The sequence below is a fragment of the Sus scrofa genome, chromosome 5 (genome assembly GCF_054392235.1).
Source record: "Sus scrofa isolate SSC_HxYL_T2T_F1_AM1 chromosome 5, Sscrofa_HxYL_maternal_Yorkshire_Landrace_v2.0, whole genome shotgun sequence".
NCBI lineage: Eukaryota > Metazoa > Chordata > Mammalia > Artiodactyla > Suidae > Sus > Sus scrofa.
Genome location: NC_139387.1, coordinates 107,867,180 through 107,886,675, shown reverse-complemented (window position 1 = coordinate 107,886,675; position 19,496 = coordinate 107,867,180). Strand labels below are relative to the sequence as shown.

The 19,496-nt window shown below is 40.3% G+C and overlaps 1 protein-coding gene across 2 annotated transcripts in view; it reads right to left on the bottom strand.

Annotated features, from left to right (window-relative positions):
* LIN7A (lin-7 homolog A, crumbs cell polarity complex component) overlaps positions 1–19,496 on the bottom strand; it is a 149,094-nt gene that overhangs the window by 44,737 nt on the left and 84,861 nt on the right. For both annotated transcript variants that reach the window (XM_021093058.2, XM_021093061.2), the window contains exons 3-4: positions 17,182–17,253; positions 14,632–14,841 (exon numbers count right to left, since the gene is read on the bottom strand). In XM_021093058.2, the coding sequence (XP_020948717.1) occupies positions 14,632–14,841; positions 17,182–17,253 (282 nt within the window). The remainder of the gene's footprint in view (positions 1–14,631; positions 14,842–17,181; positions 17,254–19,496) is intronic.

The window sequence follows — 19,496 nt, the reverse complement described above, 5'->3', positions numbered from 1 at the left end:
AGACATGCTTACTAAAAACTGCACATAATTACCTTTCGATGGTTTCCTTAAAAATTAAATACATTTATTAGAAGCCAAGTGGATTAAAGTGAACGGCTTCTTTGTGGAACACTCAAAACGTGCAGAATGATACTGAATACACCTGGAGGAAATCATATTTTAACACCTGCAGATGTGGACACCACAAATGATGTATGATCTCATAACTAGCATCAGACAGCTTTGCATTCTCCCTCCTGCCAATTTCATCCGACAAAACAGGGCCCACGTGAAATGGTGTGTGCAGTGGGTTCCCCTGGTCATTGGCTGGAGATCGCAACCGCCTGGTCAGCAGTATTTTAAGTTGCTTCTCACACTGTGTTAGAGTGAGCAGCAACAGAAGAACGATCATTTAATATAAACTTTTAAAAAACTTAAACAGATCATGGGCACAAAAATAAAGAGAATTTCAGGATTAGCCTTATTTCAGATCCACTGAAAAACTCAGACAGCTCTCAGGGTCCCCGTAGACTTCACTTTCAGACTTTATGAGCGGCTTCTCAATAGATACTGTGCCGTCTAGACACAGGCAGAAGAGACACGTGGTGAGGCCTTAGCATATTTCTGTTCGTGACATATTAACACAGAGTTTCTACAGATCACCCAAAGCTACAGCTCAGGCCAATAATGAGTGACGTAGTCATCTCTGTTTATGAAAACTTCAACTCGATGTTTCTGGGAGAATTAAATCAAAGTCAGCTCCTTTAGGGTATAATCTATGATTTGTTTAAACTGCCCCTCTCCCAGGGCCAGGCACATGGTTAATGATTCTTCTTTTGGCAGTCTGATTGAAGCCTTTAAAGTGATATTCTGAAAATGCTGTTTGCCTGTCTAGACAGGTTCAGTGACAGTGAGCGGGCAACCTCCGTGTCTTTGTCACCCACGGTGATCAGGGTCAGCTGCAGGGCTCCCCTCACAGGTCCCCAATCCAAAGACAAGCCTTGGACTGAAGCCTCTTTTCAAGAAGTGGCCTCACATGCGGGACTCCCTGCATGCTACGATGGGGTGGAAGTGCATTCTATTCACATACACTGGACAGTGCATAATGATGCAATTTAGATTTTAATGGTGCAGCTAATATTTGGTTTGTATCAGCCTCCGTGAAATCGGACTGGTGTGGTTGAAGAAAATGGGTCTCAACCAGGCATGCTTTCACCCTTCAGAGGACAGCTGGCAATGTCTGGAGACATTTTTGACGGTCACCAAGGGCGTGGCAAGTGCGCTGGGCCAGGGAAGCTGCCAAACACCCTGCAATGCACAGAAGAGCCTCTCCAGCACAGACTTATCCAGTGTAAGACAGCAACTGTTCAAAGGTTAAGAAACTTTGGTCGAAATAAATTAATCTAGTGAAAAATCTAGTGAGAAACTCAGTAGCAGAATAGAGTTTTCTACTTTAAAATGTCCCAGTTCACTAGAACTCTGTTAATTCACTTAAAATTACCCACAGACTACACATGTGTCCTGCTTCAAAATCAGATGCAATTGTTCTATTTTGTACACCACTACAAGGATGACCTGAAGATACCACAATCTACGGAGTACTGGGCACCTCATTTTCTTGCCTGAAACATTTTTTTTTTAATTGCTGAGTCACCAGGACAGAGTCTGGACCATCACCATAGAACTGCAGTCTTATGCCCCAAAATACAGTTTTCCTTACATTTGTCCATAATGCCTGTGGGCTCCCCACTCTGACCCAGGCTGCTGAGTCCTCTGAGAGCTCAGTCCCAAATATCTTTTCTCCTCTGTCAACAGGAGAGAGTTACTGGGACTTCCTTGGTCATTCCCTCTCCTTTCTCTCTCACATGCAATCAACAGCCAGGTCTTGCTTATTGTACCATTACCTCCAAAAGTGTCTTCAAATCTCTTCCTTTCTCTTCATCCTAATTCTTTTCTAGCAGGCAAGACCTTCATCGTGTCTCTGTCCCAAACTCCTCAGTTTCCTAGTTGGTCTCCTCACATCCAGTTTTTTTTTCTCTGCTCTTTTACATTCTCCCACTCAACATGCTGGTAGTTGTCAGAACAAGTTATCTAAGTGCAAATAAACCCAGGTTATGCTGGCCATTTCCTACCATCTTCAGATAAGTCCGGTATCCCTATACTGGTATATGGGGCACAGTATGACGTGGCCCTGGCCCATCCCTCCAACCCCAACCCCATCACATTTTGCCTTATTCTTTAGCTACAAGCATCATCCTGTTTCTTATGTGTTTGTTCATATGCTGTCCCCCTGCCTGGAGTAACCCACCATCAACCTATTCACTCTGACATTTCTATAGATAACTATTTATTCTTTCAAGATGTTACATAGCAACACCTCTACAAAGCCAGAAGGTGGTTTTCTGTTTTGCTTTTGTTTTTAAAAATTCAGATCTGCAAACAGAGTCCACCTTGCCCATTGGTAATAACTGGTTGCACCTGTGATGGGGCATGTCCCCTCTAGACTGCCACAATTCCCCCTTGGTCGCCTCCATTCATTTATATACTCTCCTCTTAGGCCCCACGGTGGTCAAATTTATCACTAATTCAAGGTGAGCCCTTTATAAAACCAAACTTACGACAGCATCATGCTGCTTTGGGTTGCAGAGGTAGAACCTCGAGAAGGTCTAAAGTCCCCACGTTTTCTAGTGTCGCATTTTGTTAGATTTCTGAATACGTACTGACTCCTGCATATGTGGTGATGACTTCAGAATGAAAAAGCTGAATTGAGATGCAGGTGCTAGGTGATAAGCTAGGCTCAGGCCACCTGAAGCTAGATCAAATCTTGTACCTATCAGCCCTGCAAAGATTTACATTCATGTTCCATCAAAAACATAATTGCAATATCACTCCAGGATGTAAAGTCTGATGCTTTGCTTATATTCAAAGTTACATTCTTTAGTTTTAGACCATGCTATTTTTGCATAGTTGTTGGTGATAATAGCCACACCTATGAACTGAAACATGACTTCTCCCGAGAAGTGTTAAAGTGCCACTCAAGGGCTACAGTGTAATTTACATTTCAGAGTAAAATGAGCAGTGATAAAATTATCAACTAATGGTTCTGCATCCATGAGAGAAGAGAAATCAGACCAAGAAGAGAGAGTTTATGGGTCAGTATGACACACCCTGCAACACCATTAAAACTGTCCACAGTCCATGACTGAACTAGAAAGGTTTGGTTCTGGTACCCCAACTGCCAAGACTCTCTCCCTGAATTTCCCACACCCACGGCTCAGCAACTAATATTTGAGTTAAAGTTTAGACAACTCACACGACCCTCCCAGTGATCACATGTAGCTCGTGAAGTATTATCTGATTCCCATCTGTATCAGTGTCTTCTTTCTTTGAGTATATAATTAAGAACAAGACAAGATCAAAGTCCATTCTTGGTTTGCATTTCATTAGCTATACCAATGGAGCTGTGGTATATTAACCACATTTCAACTTTGCTTTAGGCTGGTACTGGTAGTCTCCAGGCCAACACTTAGTAAGTTAGAAGAATGGTCCTTCTCAAGCATGTCAGGCTTAAATAGAATCATGAAGCAGAGGCTTTAGGCAATATACTGTCTGCTCCACTAATGGTTAAAACAATAACTTGTAATTGGGTTTGGTGAGTTCCACAAAGCATAAATGATGACAAAATGCGACCTAGCCCAGGATTTGAAGACAAGCCCTGCATTCCTTCAAGACAAACCACTTATTTCTCAGCCAAGAGAAGAAGGAGCCTTACTCTGTTGACATTTTCTGATTTGTACATGAAGACTTTGCTATGATAAGAGTATGAAGACACCCATCTGGGGTTTGATGAAGAGGCAGTTTAATAATAGTAATAAATAGCAATAATGCTGTATTTTTGTGAAAAGATAAAGACATATCTTTTGCCAGTGCTATATTCATCAATATTCTCTTTTACCTTCATTAGGAAAGGTAGATAGGACAGGTGTCATTACATAAATTTTGCAGATGTAAGGACATCCAAAAATCCAATGACTTGCCAATAATCAAACAGTGCATGACTGGGAGCCACCTGCCTCTGAAATTAGAATATTTAATGGGTGAATCTTATTATTGTCTCTTGAAAATAAATAGAGAGCAGAGGAAACATCTTAGTGTGAGCTTAAAGTTTAAATCTACAAGCAGGCAAAAGTGTAAGACAGGAAGGATGCAATTACCTGCATTAATAGTTAACAATTAATAGTTAATAATAATTAGCCATTATTTGGTTCTTAAAAGCCTTCTGCCATAGTGGCAGATACTTTCACATACTTTCTCTTTTTTAAATTTCAGATAGGCTATGTGATAAACGTGTTATTATTTGTTTTACAGATGATGAAATAGTCCCAGTTGTAAATGGTCATATTATGGATATTAGACTATCCTTAAACTCCTCAGAAACTATAAGAACTTGACATGTAGTGACTTATGTGAAATACTGAAACTATCAATTGACAACAGAAAAAAGCTCTCTAATTTCCATTGAAAATAGCAACAGAAAGACAGAAAATGATTTCTAAGGTTGTTATCAGGTGCCAGATCTTAGTCAAGTGGTTTAAGGGGATAGAAAGAAAAACTCAATATAGAAAAAACAGTACTATACTAAAACAGAAAAAATATAATACTGTTAATTTTTTAGTGACTAGCCACAGTAGGTATCAGAAATTCTTAGCATATCAGATTTCAGAATTGGTGGCCAACATCAAGATTCCTACCACACTTAAAATAAAACCTTTTGGAGTTCCCGTCGTGGCGCAGTGGTTAACGAATCCGACTAGGAACCATGAGGTTGCAGGTTCGGTCCCTGCCCTTGCTCAGTGGGTTAACGATCCAGCGTTGCCGTGAGCTGTGGTGTAGGTTGCAGATGCAGCTCGGATCCTGCGTTGCTGTGGCTCTGGCGTAGGCGAGCGGCTACAGCTCCGATTGGACCCCTAGCCTGGGAACCTCCATATGCCACGGGAGCGGCCCAAAAACATAGCAAAAAAAAAAAAAACCAAAAAAACACCTTTTGGGAGCACCGACAAGAATCTGCTCCATCTGGTTCCCAATCAACACTTTGGCTCATCTTGTCTGAGTCTCCATGACCCAGTCCCTCTGCTCTTCTTTCAGCCACAGTCCTGCAGGACAAGTCGCAGACTTTGTTGCCTGGATACCTTCCTACAAGTTGCCTTGTGATGATGACTGACTCTTCCTTGCCCTTAGTCTCAGCTTAAATGTCACCCTCAGAGAAGCCACCTCCAGCCCTGTTAAAAGTGGCTTCTCTTATTGTTTTCTATGGTACCTTGTTTTCTTCCCCTTTTCCCTTTAATGCTCATAACAGTAACTGATTATGAGGCGGTGTCATATTCTGAAGTATAAATCTGTCTTTTTTTAGTTCCCTCCCCCTCTGCTTCCTTCAGCCCACACCTAGGGAGCAGAAATGGTGAAAGCCTTTGACTCTAAGGCAGAAAGAGAGCGTGGCACGACCAGAGATGAAGATGGGGGTGGGGGAAGGAGGAAGAGATGGCTGAGACACGTGACTGGCGACGCAGGCAGAAGTAAAAGGAGACAAGTACCTGAAGGGGAAGGGGAAAAAGGACCTTGAACCGTCAGAACCAAAATAGGGTGGAAGATACTCAGCACATTCTGCCCCAAGGGTGGAAAACGAGTGTGCTCAAGGCCTTTGGACAACTGATCCCATTCCATAGTCCTGGAAGTTTGTGAGCCCTCCAAATTGAGAACAATGGTTTTCAAAGATAGCAGGCCTTATTCAGTGTAACCTGTAGATATTGCCTTACATGGAAAAAAAGGTCTTTGCAGAAGTGATCAACTTAAAAATATTGAGATGAGGACACTGTCCTGCATCATCTAAATACTCTAAATGCGGAGGTCCCTTGTGGTTTGGCGGTAATGAACACGACTAATATCCATGAGGACTGGGGTTCGATCCCTTGCCTCGCTTGGTGGGTTAAGGAGCCGGTGTTGCCATGAGCTGTGGCATAGGTCGCAGATGGGGCTCAGATACCGTGCTGCTGTGGCCGTGGTGTAGGCCCGCAGCTGGAGCTCTGATTCCACCCCTAGCTTGGGAACTTCCGTAGGCCGCAGGTGCAGACCTAAAAAGACAAAACAAAACAAACCCTAAATGCAATTTGAAGTGTCCTTGTAAGAGAGAAGCAGAGGGAGACCTGACGCAGAAGAGGAAAAGGCGCAATGGAGGGGCAGAGATCTGAGTGAGGCCCCAAGTCAAGGGGTGCTGGCAGCCGCCAGGAGCTGCGGGAGAATCCCCCCCACCCCAATCCCCGAGAGCCTCTGGAGGGAGCACAGCCCTGCTGACACCTGGCTGGAGGTCCTTCAAACTGATTTCTGACTCCCAGCCTTTGGAACCATAATCTTTCTACTGTTTTACCTGTCAAGCATGTGCTAATATTTTACAGTAGCCACATGAAACTCACACACTCTGGCCAGTGTGGAACTGAACCCAATCTCTGGAGGGGTTTCCTTTATGCTGGGAGAAGAGATGGCTCTATGACCAGTTATATATACGTTCGCACACCTGGGAGAGACGTGAGGGTTTGGTTCCAGGCCACCACAATGAAGCAGATACCGAAGGAAAGTGAGTCGCACATATTTTTTGATATCCTAGTGCATATAAAAGTTATGTTTACACTACACTGTAAATCTATGAAGTATGCAACAGAATTCTATCATAAAAAACAATGTACATACCTTAATTTTAAAATATCTTATTGCTTGAGATCCTGCTGTACAGCACAGGGAACAATTTCTAGTCACTTGTGATGGAACATGATGGAGGACAATGTGAGGAAAAGAATATATATGTGTGTGTGTGTATACATATATTAATTATATATATATATATATATATATATATATGACTGGGTCACTTTGCTGTACAGCAGTAATTGACAGAACATTGTAAATCAACTATAACAGAAAAAATAAAAATCTTAAAATATCTTCTTCCTAAAAATGTTAACCACCATCTGCCAAGGCAGGGTTGCTACAAACCTTCACTTTGTAAAAAAAAAAAAAAAAAAAAAAAAAAAAACAAAACCTCAATATCCAAAAAGCACAATAAAACAAAGTATTCCTATATTTTTATTATCATCACCATTCTTACTTTCTTACCCTTTACCAGGCAAGAAGTTCGACGAAGGTTATAACCCTTTCTGTTTTGTTCACCATCTGTATACCTAGGTCTCAGCTCAGCAGCTGGCACATAAGTGCTTTACAAATAATTGTGGAATGAGTGAAAACCAGTGCTCAAATAATAGCACCAAATGAGAAAGACACAAACGGTAAAAATAACTGTGAAAAAGGCCGTACCAGAAAATAACTGAATAGTCAGACACCCTTTAGTGGCTGTCTAAAAAGAGACTCAGGTCAGTCCGACCCCATGTGTGGGAATGCTCTCCGGCATCTGGAGACTTGTACTTCAGCACCTGTGAGTCTGTTCCGGGACGGATGCCCTTTCGGTCAGTTTCATCCGTAGCGTCTCAGGGTCTGTTCAAAGCTCAAGCGGGTCTGTTAATGCCTGAGAGCTAATGGACCTGGTGCTCATTTCTGTGGCGGAAATTGCCGGGGGGGGGGGGGGGGATGTAGCAGTTGTAGCCTGTCAGCTATTGTTACCTGTTCAGCTGGAATACCCAACAGTCCTTTTCTCTGCTTTTAAAGTGGGAACATCTATCATGAGCCAATTCCAAATGGAGGGGACTAGAACACTGCCTGTTTAATGTTGCAAAATATGCTGTGTTTGCTGCCTTGTCTGTGCCATTCCTAAGGTGGCTGGCATAAAGCAACATAACTGTACTTCTCCTGGCGCCTTCACACTTGTGAGTGGAGTGTCACAGGAGGCCATTCAGAGAAAGGTTTTCAGCCTGCACTCCTTTTTAATGATAACCCAATCTCCCACTGAGCTGCCCAGAAAGGTAAAGAATCTGCCAACAACTCCTAGGCAAAGAGAGAATTTGACGATAGCTTTACTTGAGGCCTCTTAGCCTAGAACTGAGTTGGGGACGCTTACGACAGGCCTGTGGGGGAACTGAAGGCTGAGGCTCTGCCTCGTTTCCCCCCTCTCTATGCCTGCATGGCTCTCCTTTCACTCCCGCGTGGACCCCAAGAGTGAGGGTGGGTCAGGGCTATAATGGGTTGTGAAGGCCACACTCTGGCCCTGTTTCCGTGTCTGACACAAAGTGGAGTGATGGGTTAGCCACGCATGGAGTCATCAAACACACTCAAACCCAACTCTGTGCAACCCCTCAGCATTCTGAGCCATTTGAATTCAAGAAAATGCCCCCTTTTCAAAATATTACAATTTTTAGGAATGGTTCTTAACTTTTTTTTTTTTGTCTTTTTGCTACTTCTTTGGGCCGCTTCTGCGGCATATGGCAGTTCCCAGGCTGGGGGTCGAATCGGAGCTGTAGTCGCCAGCCTACACCAGAGCCACAGCAATGCGGGATCCGAGCCGAGTCTGCGACCTACACCACAGCTCACGGCAACGCCAGATCCTTAACCCACTGAGCAAGGCCAGGGACCGAACCCGCAACCTCATGGTTCCCAGTCGGATTCGTCAACCACTGCACCATGACGGGAACTCCGGTTCTTAACTTTTAAAAGTCAAAACACTTTACGAAAGGAAGAAAAACAAGACACTTTCCCAACCAAAAATGCTTACCCAAGCCCATAAAGGTTAAGAAACACTGACCTTTATACACCCTACAGGAAAATACTCATCTTTTAAGGACTAAGATACTTATTTAACCTTAAATTAAGATGAATAGGGCCAGACTGCCCAGGTTAGACCCTCCCCCCTCCGTCATTCAGTAATTGTGTGACCTTGGGCAAGTTATTGATCTTTCTCTTCCTCCGCTTCCTCATTTGTAAAATGAGAGTGATAATGAGAGCGCCCACCCCAAAAGCCCATTATGAGGAAACAGTAAATTCATCATGTCAAATGCTGACAGTGGTCCCTGGAGTTAAACAAATACATGCGGAGCTCTGACTGTGGACATGGAACTGTTCTAAGACTGAAGAGAAGGCAGGGAACAAAAATTAATGCCGTCAGTGGGGCACACATCTTAATGAAGGGCTTAAAATTTCATCTTAGTTGTATATCATAGTAAGCGTTAAAATCTTATTTATGTTTTCTCTTTGTTCCGATAATAGGCAAATAAGATTTAATACAGATTTCCCATCTGGGATGCTATAGCTTCACAGAGATCAAATCTGGAGAGTTCTAATTTTTTGTTTCACCCTCATTCTGCATCTGACAGCCTTTCTGAATAAATAATTTGGGTTGTGAGGACTCACCCTTAACTTGGCATGGTATTTATGAAATGGGAGAAAAGCCAGATTCCAGGAAAGCAATTTATTCCATCCCTAAACTTTTGCTCATTCATCTGTTATGCTTAAAAATCAATTAGCACTGTGCATACACTGTATCGACAGCTTTATTTAGGATTAACTACAGAACTGGGCAAATTTAACTGCAATTTTCCCACCAATGATGTTCTGAAACAACGCCTGGATTTCAGGAGGTAATAAAGGCCTCTTTTCACTATGATATATTTTTTAAGTTCTTGTGTTATTTTATCTCTCTGCCCTCTTCCCATTAGTACTGGGATGATATATTTCAGGTTGATTCTTTTGGACTTTATCTCTTTAAAAAATTATTAGGAAGTATTTACTGAGTCACATGAAGTTGAAAAGAAAAGTACAGGGAGGTCCTAGGCACCTTTTTTTCATCTTTTTAGGGCCTTCTCCATGGGGCTGAATCGGAGCTATAGCTACCAGTTTACACCACAGCTCACGGCAACGCTGGATCCTTACCCCACTGAGTGAGGCCAGGGATCGAATCCGCATCCTCATGGATCCTAGGCAGGTTCGCTACCACTGAGCCATGATGGGACCTCCCCCAGGCACCTTTCACCCAGCTTCCCTCGGTATTAAGACTTCTTCAAACTCCTGTATCATATACTGCATAACATTAAAACCAGGGCAAATGACAAAGACACAGTTCCTGCAGCTTATTCAGATTTCCCTGGCACTGACTCTTGAAATACCCAATGATCACATTTGGTAAGCATCATTTATGAGCACAGTAAAGGCTAAAATTCACTTCATTTGTGGGTATTTGGGTGTGCATATGGGCGGGGGGGGGGGGTTCAAATTCTGGCCCTACACATTGAGACGTTCCTGAGGAAGAAATGGGAGAATCTCACATAAATATTGCTCATAAACTGCAAAGTACTAAAAAAAGCATTCCATTGTAGCAGTTGTCTAATCCTTCTGTTCAAGAAAAAAATGTCTCATTAGTAGGGAACACAGGAGGGAGAACCTACTTACCTGTATAAGAAAGGGGTATGTGTGTGTGTGTGTGTGCATGGATACTGAGGAGTCTCAGCAAAATCCCATCTGGAAACATAGAGTCACGGAGTTAGAAGGGAACATGGGGTCAACTGTTCCAGCCCTCTACATGAATTTTGAAATACTCTTGGCAGTTGGTCTTCTAATCTTTGATTAAAACTTCAAATGATGGACACATACTGACTTATGACTCAGTCTTTCCCTATGTGTTTGAAGGCTCACAATAAACTATAATCTGCCCTCCCTGTGGCTTTTACCCACTGGTCTTGGTTCTGCCATCTGGTGTCTCATACAGTGGAGGACAACTGAAGGCAACCAGCATTCCTGAGTCACTTCCCTGTCCTGAACAACACAAGTGCTTCTTCCTATACAGGACTGCTTGATGCTAGGTGAGCTTGTTGTTCTTTGCAAGGACGGAACCAGGATTAGAGCACAGTGGGGTGTGAGCTGAACAGCATATTCAAGAGTTGGATCAGTCTCCTCTTCCTCCCTTGTCTGTACATGGTATTTTTATTAATGGCCCTTATAATCACATTTACATATTTGTGTGTTTTTCTTTTTTGTTCAGGCTTTTTTTTTTCTTCTGGTTTTAATATTTAGCCATCCTTTCCTTTAGCCATTCTACTAGCTACACATACGTAGCTAGTTTTCTGGGCAAACAAGCAGGACTTCATGTAGATACTTATTAAATTAGGCTCATTTTATCATTCTATTGAGGTTTTTCTAATATCCAGACTCTATCACTAAATGTGTTTACTGTCCCTGCTGGCTCCACATCGGCTGCATCCCTTATAAACAGTCCTTTAGTTCTTTCTCAAAATTGCTGATAAAACACTTGGGCATAAAAGGGTGAAAAGGAGATCATTAGAAAGCTATAAATTCTAACCATGGACCTTCTGACCTCCTGTTAACATTAAACTTTAATTGAGCATTCAGCTCTAAGTCTTTACTGAGGGTTGCGATAAGAAGTAGCCATGTGCAAAAGGCCTCTGCATTTTCTATAAAATTGTATTATGTGATTCAATATCTCATTTGTAAAAATCCCTTGGGAAATTTCTCCTGGAGCTCAAAGATAGAAAAAAAAATCCCTCTCAATGATAATTGAGCTGGTATGAGTTTCCTTCTGTTTTGATTTCTAAGATGCTAAGACAAAAAAACCCACTTGCTCAACTGCTGTATCTTTTATTTCTATTTATTGATTTTCTCCCTTTCTATCTCAATTCATTACTTAACATGTCATGGTAACAATTCTGTATTAACATATTTTACTTTTTATCAGACATCATGACATATCCTCTCTAAAAAGCAGGCATGGCGTTAAAAAAATGTATAATTAAGACGTCTTTTCAGGTGTATTTTCAGATGTTTAAAGGTCCATGTAACAATGCCTTTACTTTTTAAGTAGGACATTAGTACTTGTATCCAGGTAGTAAGGTTTGCTTCAGACCTTCAAAACACTTCCTTCCAAAATTTGTTCTCAGTTTAGAGTGGCGTGTTCTGAAAATCTTCCATACTAATTTCCCAAAATGGTACTTTAATATAAACTTGATCATTTGCTAACATTTATTGTTTTCAGGCCCTTCCATTACAAAGTAATTTTTTTTTCATTCGATACTGCTATCTGCCTGGAATTATTCACACCAAAAAGACTTATGGATTTGGTCGTAGAAACCCCGGGTTCTTGCCTTGGATTAACTACTTTGTGTGACGACTTGAAAGCCACTGGGTCATGATATTTCTCATTTACAGAAGGAGAACTACTTCTTGATGAATACCTGATAAATTTTAGACACTGTTAAAATGTATATGACTTACCTTTAAGTAAAATTGGTAGTTTACAAAGTATAGTTTGATTATACAGATGTATACTATTTTAAACTCCAACTTTGGTCGAGGTGGTCAGCAAACATTGCATCAGAAAGGCAACCTTCTAGAGCGTGGTCACAACAAAAGCATTTGTCATGCCCATCTGTCATGCTCCAAGATGCCGTTTATTAGCAACAGTATGGAAGAAATGCATCCTCACTCGCACAGTTAGTGACTTAGCATGATAAATGGAACTTAATGGACAGAATTAAAGATTTTTAAATATATGCGGGACACAAAAGACTTTGGAGGCATTTCCCACCATGACCCGGTTACAACAATATTACGGAGGCCCACAGCCTACACCACAGGATTAAAGGCCCAAGTTGGACCACTAAAGCTTCTTGTTTCCAACTGCCACTCTAGCTGTCTAATCCTGAATATAAAGATAACAAAATCCTGGCTCTGGAATGTTATTTAATCTGGCTCAGGTACACGTTTTTTTTCAAGGTAATGACTGGACTACCTGAATGGACAGAGAACTAAGATGTCATCAAATTTACAGAAAAAGATGTATGAGCTTTTTTAATGCCTTTATGCTAATAAATGTTTGCTAAAATATAGCTATATGTTCAGCAGATTTGCTTTAAAACTTACTTTTAACATAACTAGCATGAGCAGTATCACAGGGGAATGCTAACCCTCTTCAACCTTCTTCAGTAACCACACTTACCTATCAAAGGTATGTTTGACCAAAGTTCTCAACAGACTTTTTGCCCCACTTTAATTTTCATTGGAACCTTTTAAATTAGTCATTACTCCCTTTATTCAGATTAGGAGACTCAGGTTAGGGGATAGGAATGCACAATCATATGGATATTGAGTGGAAGAGGCTCATGTGTCCGTTCCCATTCCTCCTGCAGCCTCCCAGAGTCATATGGCCACTGAAAGGAATGGACGAGTGATTACGAAACACCAACAGCCTTGTGCCCTGCAGATGTATGGTATGGGTGAAAAGGTTCTTTAGCCTTCTTGACAGATAGCTTAAAGTCAACTACATATGAAACTGATTTCATATATATTTACTGTTGTTTTATATAATTACAATTACTATTAATATAATTTTGGGTTCTTTTTGTATTTTTCATGTTTTAAAATTTATACTGTCTTCTGACCTCCCCAATATATTCCGATAAATCACAAATTTATACACTGAAGTACAGATTACTTTGTAACATAATTGCATGACCCAGCTCTACAGCCCTCTCCTAGAAAGCTTGACAATGAAATTATCAGTTGAGACATGCTTTGAAAAAGTCATAGCTATTTAAAGGTCAATAAAAAGCTCACCTCAAAGCATTGTTGCATAGAAAAAGTAAATGAAATGGTAATTTTAGAACTGGAATGCTGAAGGGATATAAAATATTCATGGATTGATGATTTTCATGTGTATCAGAGATCAGCAGAGTTGAAAGAACAGTTTTGCGTTCTATAAAACTACTAGTCAGGCTAAAAATAAGAAAGAAATAAACGAAATGCAAGCTATAAATGTGCAAGAATGTAAATCCACAGTAAATTCTTGGATATTGTGTCCTTAGCAGAAATCAATGTGGACACAGATAACCCAAATCTAGTTTATTTGTTTAAAGTCTAAAGTACTTACTTAGAAGAAAGGTCCTAGAGGAACAGAAAAGTAAGCAGTGATGCATTCCTATTTATTCTTGTGAAATTTATTTCTTTAGGTTATTTTTGATTTAATAGAAGTTATGAGAAAAATTATTCATTTCACAGGAAGCCATTTCATTAACAACTTGTTACATGTGTCAGGAATAGCATCCAAAGAATGTGAGGTTATGAAAAAAATGTACGTTCAAACTTGAACTGCATGAGAAAACTAAAATAAATATACGATGAGCAGATAAACTTTTTTCAGGACAGAGGTTAATATGTCTTTTTTTTTATGCTATAGCTATATACCTGGCTTAAAGGATTATCTGTGGATTAGCCTTTTCCATGTGTGCTATCTGACACAGTAAATTACCTTTCCTCTTTAATTAAAATGAAAAATATACAGAGTGAGAAGATTTGGCTTTATTTTTAAAAATGTGCATCTTTGCTTATATTAACTTTGGGTAAAAGTGCCTTGAAATTATGCTCTTTTATGCATTCATTCTACTAGAGTCTTACATGGGGGAAATTCTAGTTGGGATATCACCTTGGGATGATTTTCCCACCGGTTCCTAGAATAAGACCAAATAAGACATCAAAACTATAAAGGTGCTACTACTTTGGTGGGTTTCATATCCATCGGTGCTTAGGAAGCTATTCGGATACCAAAGCTAAGACTCGCTACCCGATTTCAAAAGATACGACTTTAGTAACGGCAGGGGTGGGGGGTGAGGGTGTGCTCAGGGAGAAAAGCCTCTGGTTGTGTGATGAACATACCACTCCGTTCACTGACAGCAGCTGGTCTCCTCGCTTGAGGCCTCCGTGTCTTTCAGCCACCCCTCCGGGAATGATGCGAGAGATATAAATGGGGGAATTTTGCTCCTTTCCTCCCATCACGTTAAAACCAAGGCCTTCATCCGTCTTGGGCAGTTCGACCACCCGAGGGTGGGAGTGGCCTTCACTAGCTGCAAAAGCTGCAACTGTTGCCTGAAAGAAAAGATGGTCATTTGGTGATAAGACGAGGGAAAAAGGCCACATGCGATTATGCAGTGGGTAGATCACACAGCTCCTCCTAAGTGATAACATTCGCCTGCGAAAGGAAGAACACAGAGGGGAGGGGGCTTTCATCATTGAGACGTCCTTGAAAATTCCTCTCTTTGGTAAAACTCACCCACCTACGTTCACCTTTCTAGACCTCAACCATTATGAGAAAAACTTCCCTTCTCCGTGACAGTCTTCCCCACTGACCTTGGTTAGATGCAGTTCCTCCCATTCGTGGACCCCAAACAGCTTTGGTACATATGATACCTATACATGGCACATACACTGTAATTATTGTAGATCTTGTGTCTTTGTTGCCCATGTACCTCTGAAGCGCCGAGACTGTGGCTTCCACTTCTTTGAGTGACACACAGCCTAACTCAAGGCTTGCACATAAATGTCCACAAATAGTTATTCAATGCACTGAGGACCTCAGTATATTTATATTTATATATACGGTATATTTATATATACTGGCGAATACATTTATAATTTTGCTATTGCCCAACCACTGGCGTAGCAAATTTTGTTCTTTTTTAAATTGAAAATGCCTAAAAGAAAAAAGCAGTAATAAAACAACAGATTCGAACAGACTATAATGATTTCACATCAATAGTCCATATTATTATGAGGGGCCTCTTATCTGGCATAGGTTTCTTCCTCCTACATTTCACATTAATATCTCACCTACTCTAGCAATGTAGGCACAATGAGCAGTCCTTTATTTTACATCTAGATGTACAAAATATCATTTAATATGGACACAACTTTAAAATTTATATGTACTAATTTTTAAAAATAAGTTGAAGGAAACAACTTACCATTCGTTTTCATTCCCCCCCCCCAACTTCCCCACCATGGAAATAAAAGAAAAGCATTTAGATAGTTTCTATCGAGAAAAGATTCTCTGCTTGCTTTTAATGTTCCACCTCCAGGAACCTGCCTCGACCACAGTTGACTAGATGTCTGCTATAACATGACATAGTGTTTACTCCACACAGTGAAAATATTGATTCCCAACGACCGCACATTCTTTTCCACACACAGCATTATCGCATCAATTTAGCATTATGCTACTGTCTGCATTTAGTGAAAGGTAGTGAATGATATGGAAATAATGGCTTGTTTTTAGCTACATGCATTTGCTCATGCAAACCTTGTTGTCATGCATAGATTTTAATGGCTGACATGGATGCAATGCAGACAGCCCAGAAACAACCAGAAAATATTGTGCTATTGCAACATTATGCTGCTATCCTGCTGTTCTACATGAATAAGAAATGAGAATGGTAAAACACTACATAATTCACTTTCCCCTTAATTAAACCACGTAGGGATCATTGTTCTGTGGGTGTTCCACTTCAGTACAAGCAAAGCATGATGTAATGATAAAAATACCCCCCCCTTGCTGAGTTAAAACCAAACAAAACAAAAACTCACAAATCTACAGTGTTCAGTTACAGAATGAAAACTAAAAAACCCAGGAGAGAAACCAAACAAGAGGTGATGTAACACAAAATAATTAAATGGAAAATTCTGATTATTTTCAACAGTTCTTATTTCTTATGCATTATTATAAAGAGAAAAGCTTTTTAAAAGCAATGTGCATCTCGTATAACATTTCTGTACTCGTAAAATAAGAACTGCATCCGTAATTATAATTTAAAACGGTTATTTCCTAATGTTCTATTTTGCAGATAATTTCATGATCCTACTTCTGTAACATGTTCATTCGGGGGGGTCTCTTCAATCTCTGGATTTGAATTTTTCAAGAGCAAAAGGGGTTGGTGACGGGCCTTTCCTTCAGGTCAACATCATACTCGTTCAGGCAGCAACCACTGCTCTGCTGAACACGTGGAAGCATTCTACATCAGTGGGTGTCAGGTAAGTTCTCGTCATGTCTAGCTTAAGTCAAACCTTTAGACTGGTGCAAATAAATCTCCCTGCACTGAAGAGGGAACAGGTTCTTTCGGACCAGAGGACTATGTCAGAAAACCAAGAGGTATTTCGTACAGTGAGTGAACCAGTAGATTTGCTTGTGCCAAATGAACATTTAGTGCGTTGAATGAGATCATTCTCCTTTCTTAAGCTACAGAAGCAGCAGAAACGTTCAATTTTCCGTTAGGATTTTTACCTGGGAAGTAGTACTGGTTCTAGACTCTGGGCTGCCACTGATGTCTAAATTCTCTTACAGTGTACACACGAGAATACCTGAAACACACACGCGCACAATCAATTACTAGATCACTGGGGTCATGTGTCTTTTTAAAGTTGCTCAAGTCTTACCTTTGCTGTGGCCCTGGCACGGAATTCGGGACAGCCATTAACAGTTATCGTTTCATGCATATATTGATACACCTAAAATGTTCACATAAAAAAAAGAGGATGTAAGAACATTAAGAATATGAATCCTTTCCTTGCAGATAGGACAATACACTTTCAGTGTAAGACAGAAGTTCCCTATATCACAAAGTAAGATAGGTCTGAATCAGTTATCCTGATGGTATGGACCACACATCCCTCCGATTGTTCTGGAGGTGGGGAAAGAAGTTAGGGGAGAAGAGAAGGCAGTCACTCTATTCAGAATTTTTTAATTTGGCTATCCATGGTTATCAAGTATTAAAACCATTTTATATTTGTTTTTATAAAAAACACCATCGGCAAAAAATTTACTCGTATTTATAGTTCTCACAAATACATGGTAAAATGATGTATACAGTTATTTCCTGAATCTAAATAACATTATACTCCATAAAGCTGGGATAACAGTATCTTTCCCTTGCATGTTGGAAAGTCTACATGTTAGAATGTGTTACTGATACACATTGATAATTCATAACTAGAGAGATTCAGGAACAAACACAAGTAAAAGTAAGAGATTCTTAAATGGGTGACACGGAATAACATATCAACTGTGGGTTCATGTTAACATTTAGATGAAATACGAAGAATGGGGGGTAAAATCTGGAGCCAGAATGATATTATAGGGAGTCCCCACTGTGGTTCAGTGGAAATGAACCCGACTAGTATTCTCGAGGATGCGTGTTCGATCCCTGGCCTCGCTCAATGGGCTAAGGATCCGGTGTTGCCATGAGCTGTAGTGTAGGTTGCAGATGAGGCTTGGATCCCGCATTGCTGTGGCTGTGGTGTAGGCCCACAGCTATAGCTCTGACTCGACCCCTAGCCTGGGAATTTCCATATGCCACGGGCATGGCCCTAAAAACAAAAAACAAAAAACAAACAAACAAAAAGGAATGATATAAAAAGCATCCAGATTTTGCTGACTAATGGATCTACATCTGAGCCCTATAATATAATCAAGTAACTATGAGGTCTTGGTTGAACCACTTCCCCACTTTGACCCTTTTTTGCTCATCTGAAAAATGGGTAGAAAATATTTATTTAGTACTGTGGGGTTTTTTTGGGTTTTTTTTTTTTTTTTGCTTTTCCTTTTTCTCAGGACTGCACCTGCAGCATAGGGAATTTCCCCAGGCTAGGGGTCTAATGCCAGATCTGAGCCACATCTGCAACCTATGTCACAGCTCGCAGCAATGCCGGATCCTTAATCCACTGAGGCAGGCCCAGGGATAAGACCCAAATTCTCCTGGATACTAGTCTAATTATTAACCCACTGAACCACAATGGGAATTTCCAGTTTTAATTTGAAATAATACTTTCAAAACACCAACCCCTAACAGGCACTGCTTAGACAGCAGATATTATTACTAATTATGATTTTAGACACAACTAGAGAAATTGTTGCAACAATTAAAAAAACCCTGTTTTTTCACTAAACTACGAGGGATGGAATTAGGAAATCAGTGGTAAAATAATAGCTTAATTGAAAATAAAATAAGTGTAGAGAATGACTTTTAAAGGATAGTTTGAGAAGATATTTTAAAAAAAAAGATAAAACATGCTTGATTATAAGCTCATTTGAAGATGTAAATAATAAAGTGTTAAATATCTACTGCATGCTGCACAGGGTTAAAAGTCTTATACTGGAGTATATTTCAGGAGTGACCTATTAGCTATTCTTGTAAAAGGATGAAATAGGAAAATGTTAATTGGAGATTTTTTTCCTTTCTATTAATGTTACTTTACATGTGTAAGTCAAAAGTTATTAAAGTGAACTCAAAATTTGATTAATTCATCCATTCAACAACCATTCATTGTGTCTGGGACTAATTTCCCAAAGTCTTTTCTTGGCTCATTTCTCAAATACAATTGGTTGAATCTCCACTAATGCTGATTAATCTTTACCAGATAGCATATTTGGAAGGAGAGAGACAAAGCGGTCTGGACTAGAAAAGCAGGAGCTGCTCAGAAGCTACCTTTTATCCTTATACTTCCAACAAACGGCAGCAGTATTTGATTTCTATGAGAAATCTGAATGGGAAAGAGAACAAGATTGCAGAAGAGCATTTTGTGGAACTGGTGGGGGGGGTCTGTTAATGCAAATTCATCAGGTCACAAAAATAATTGCTAAATATGTTTCGCTGTTATTTCCTTGAAAGGGCATCATCTCTTTTCATAGAAATAGCTATTCCACAAATGAGTGCTATTTATTTGTTCTTACAGCCCCTTTAAGAGGCGGATTT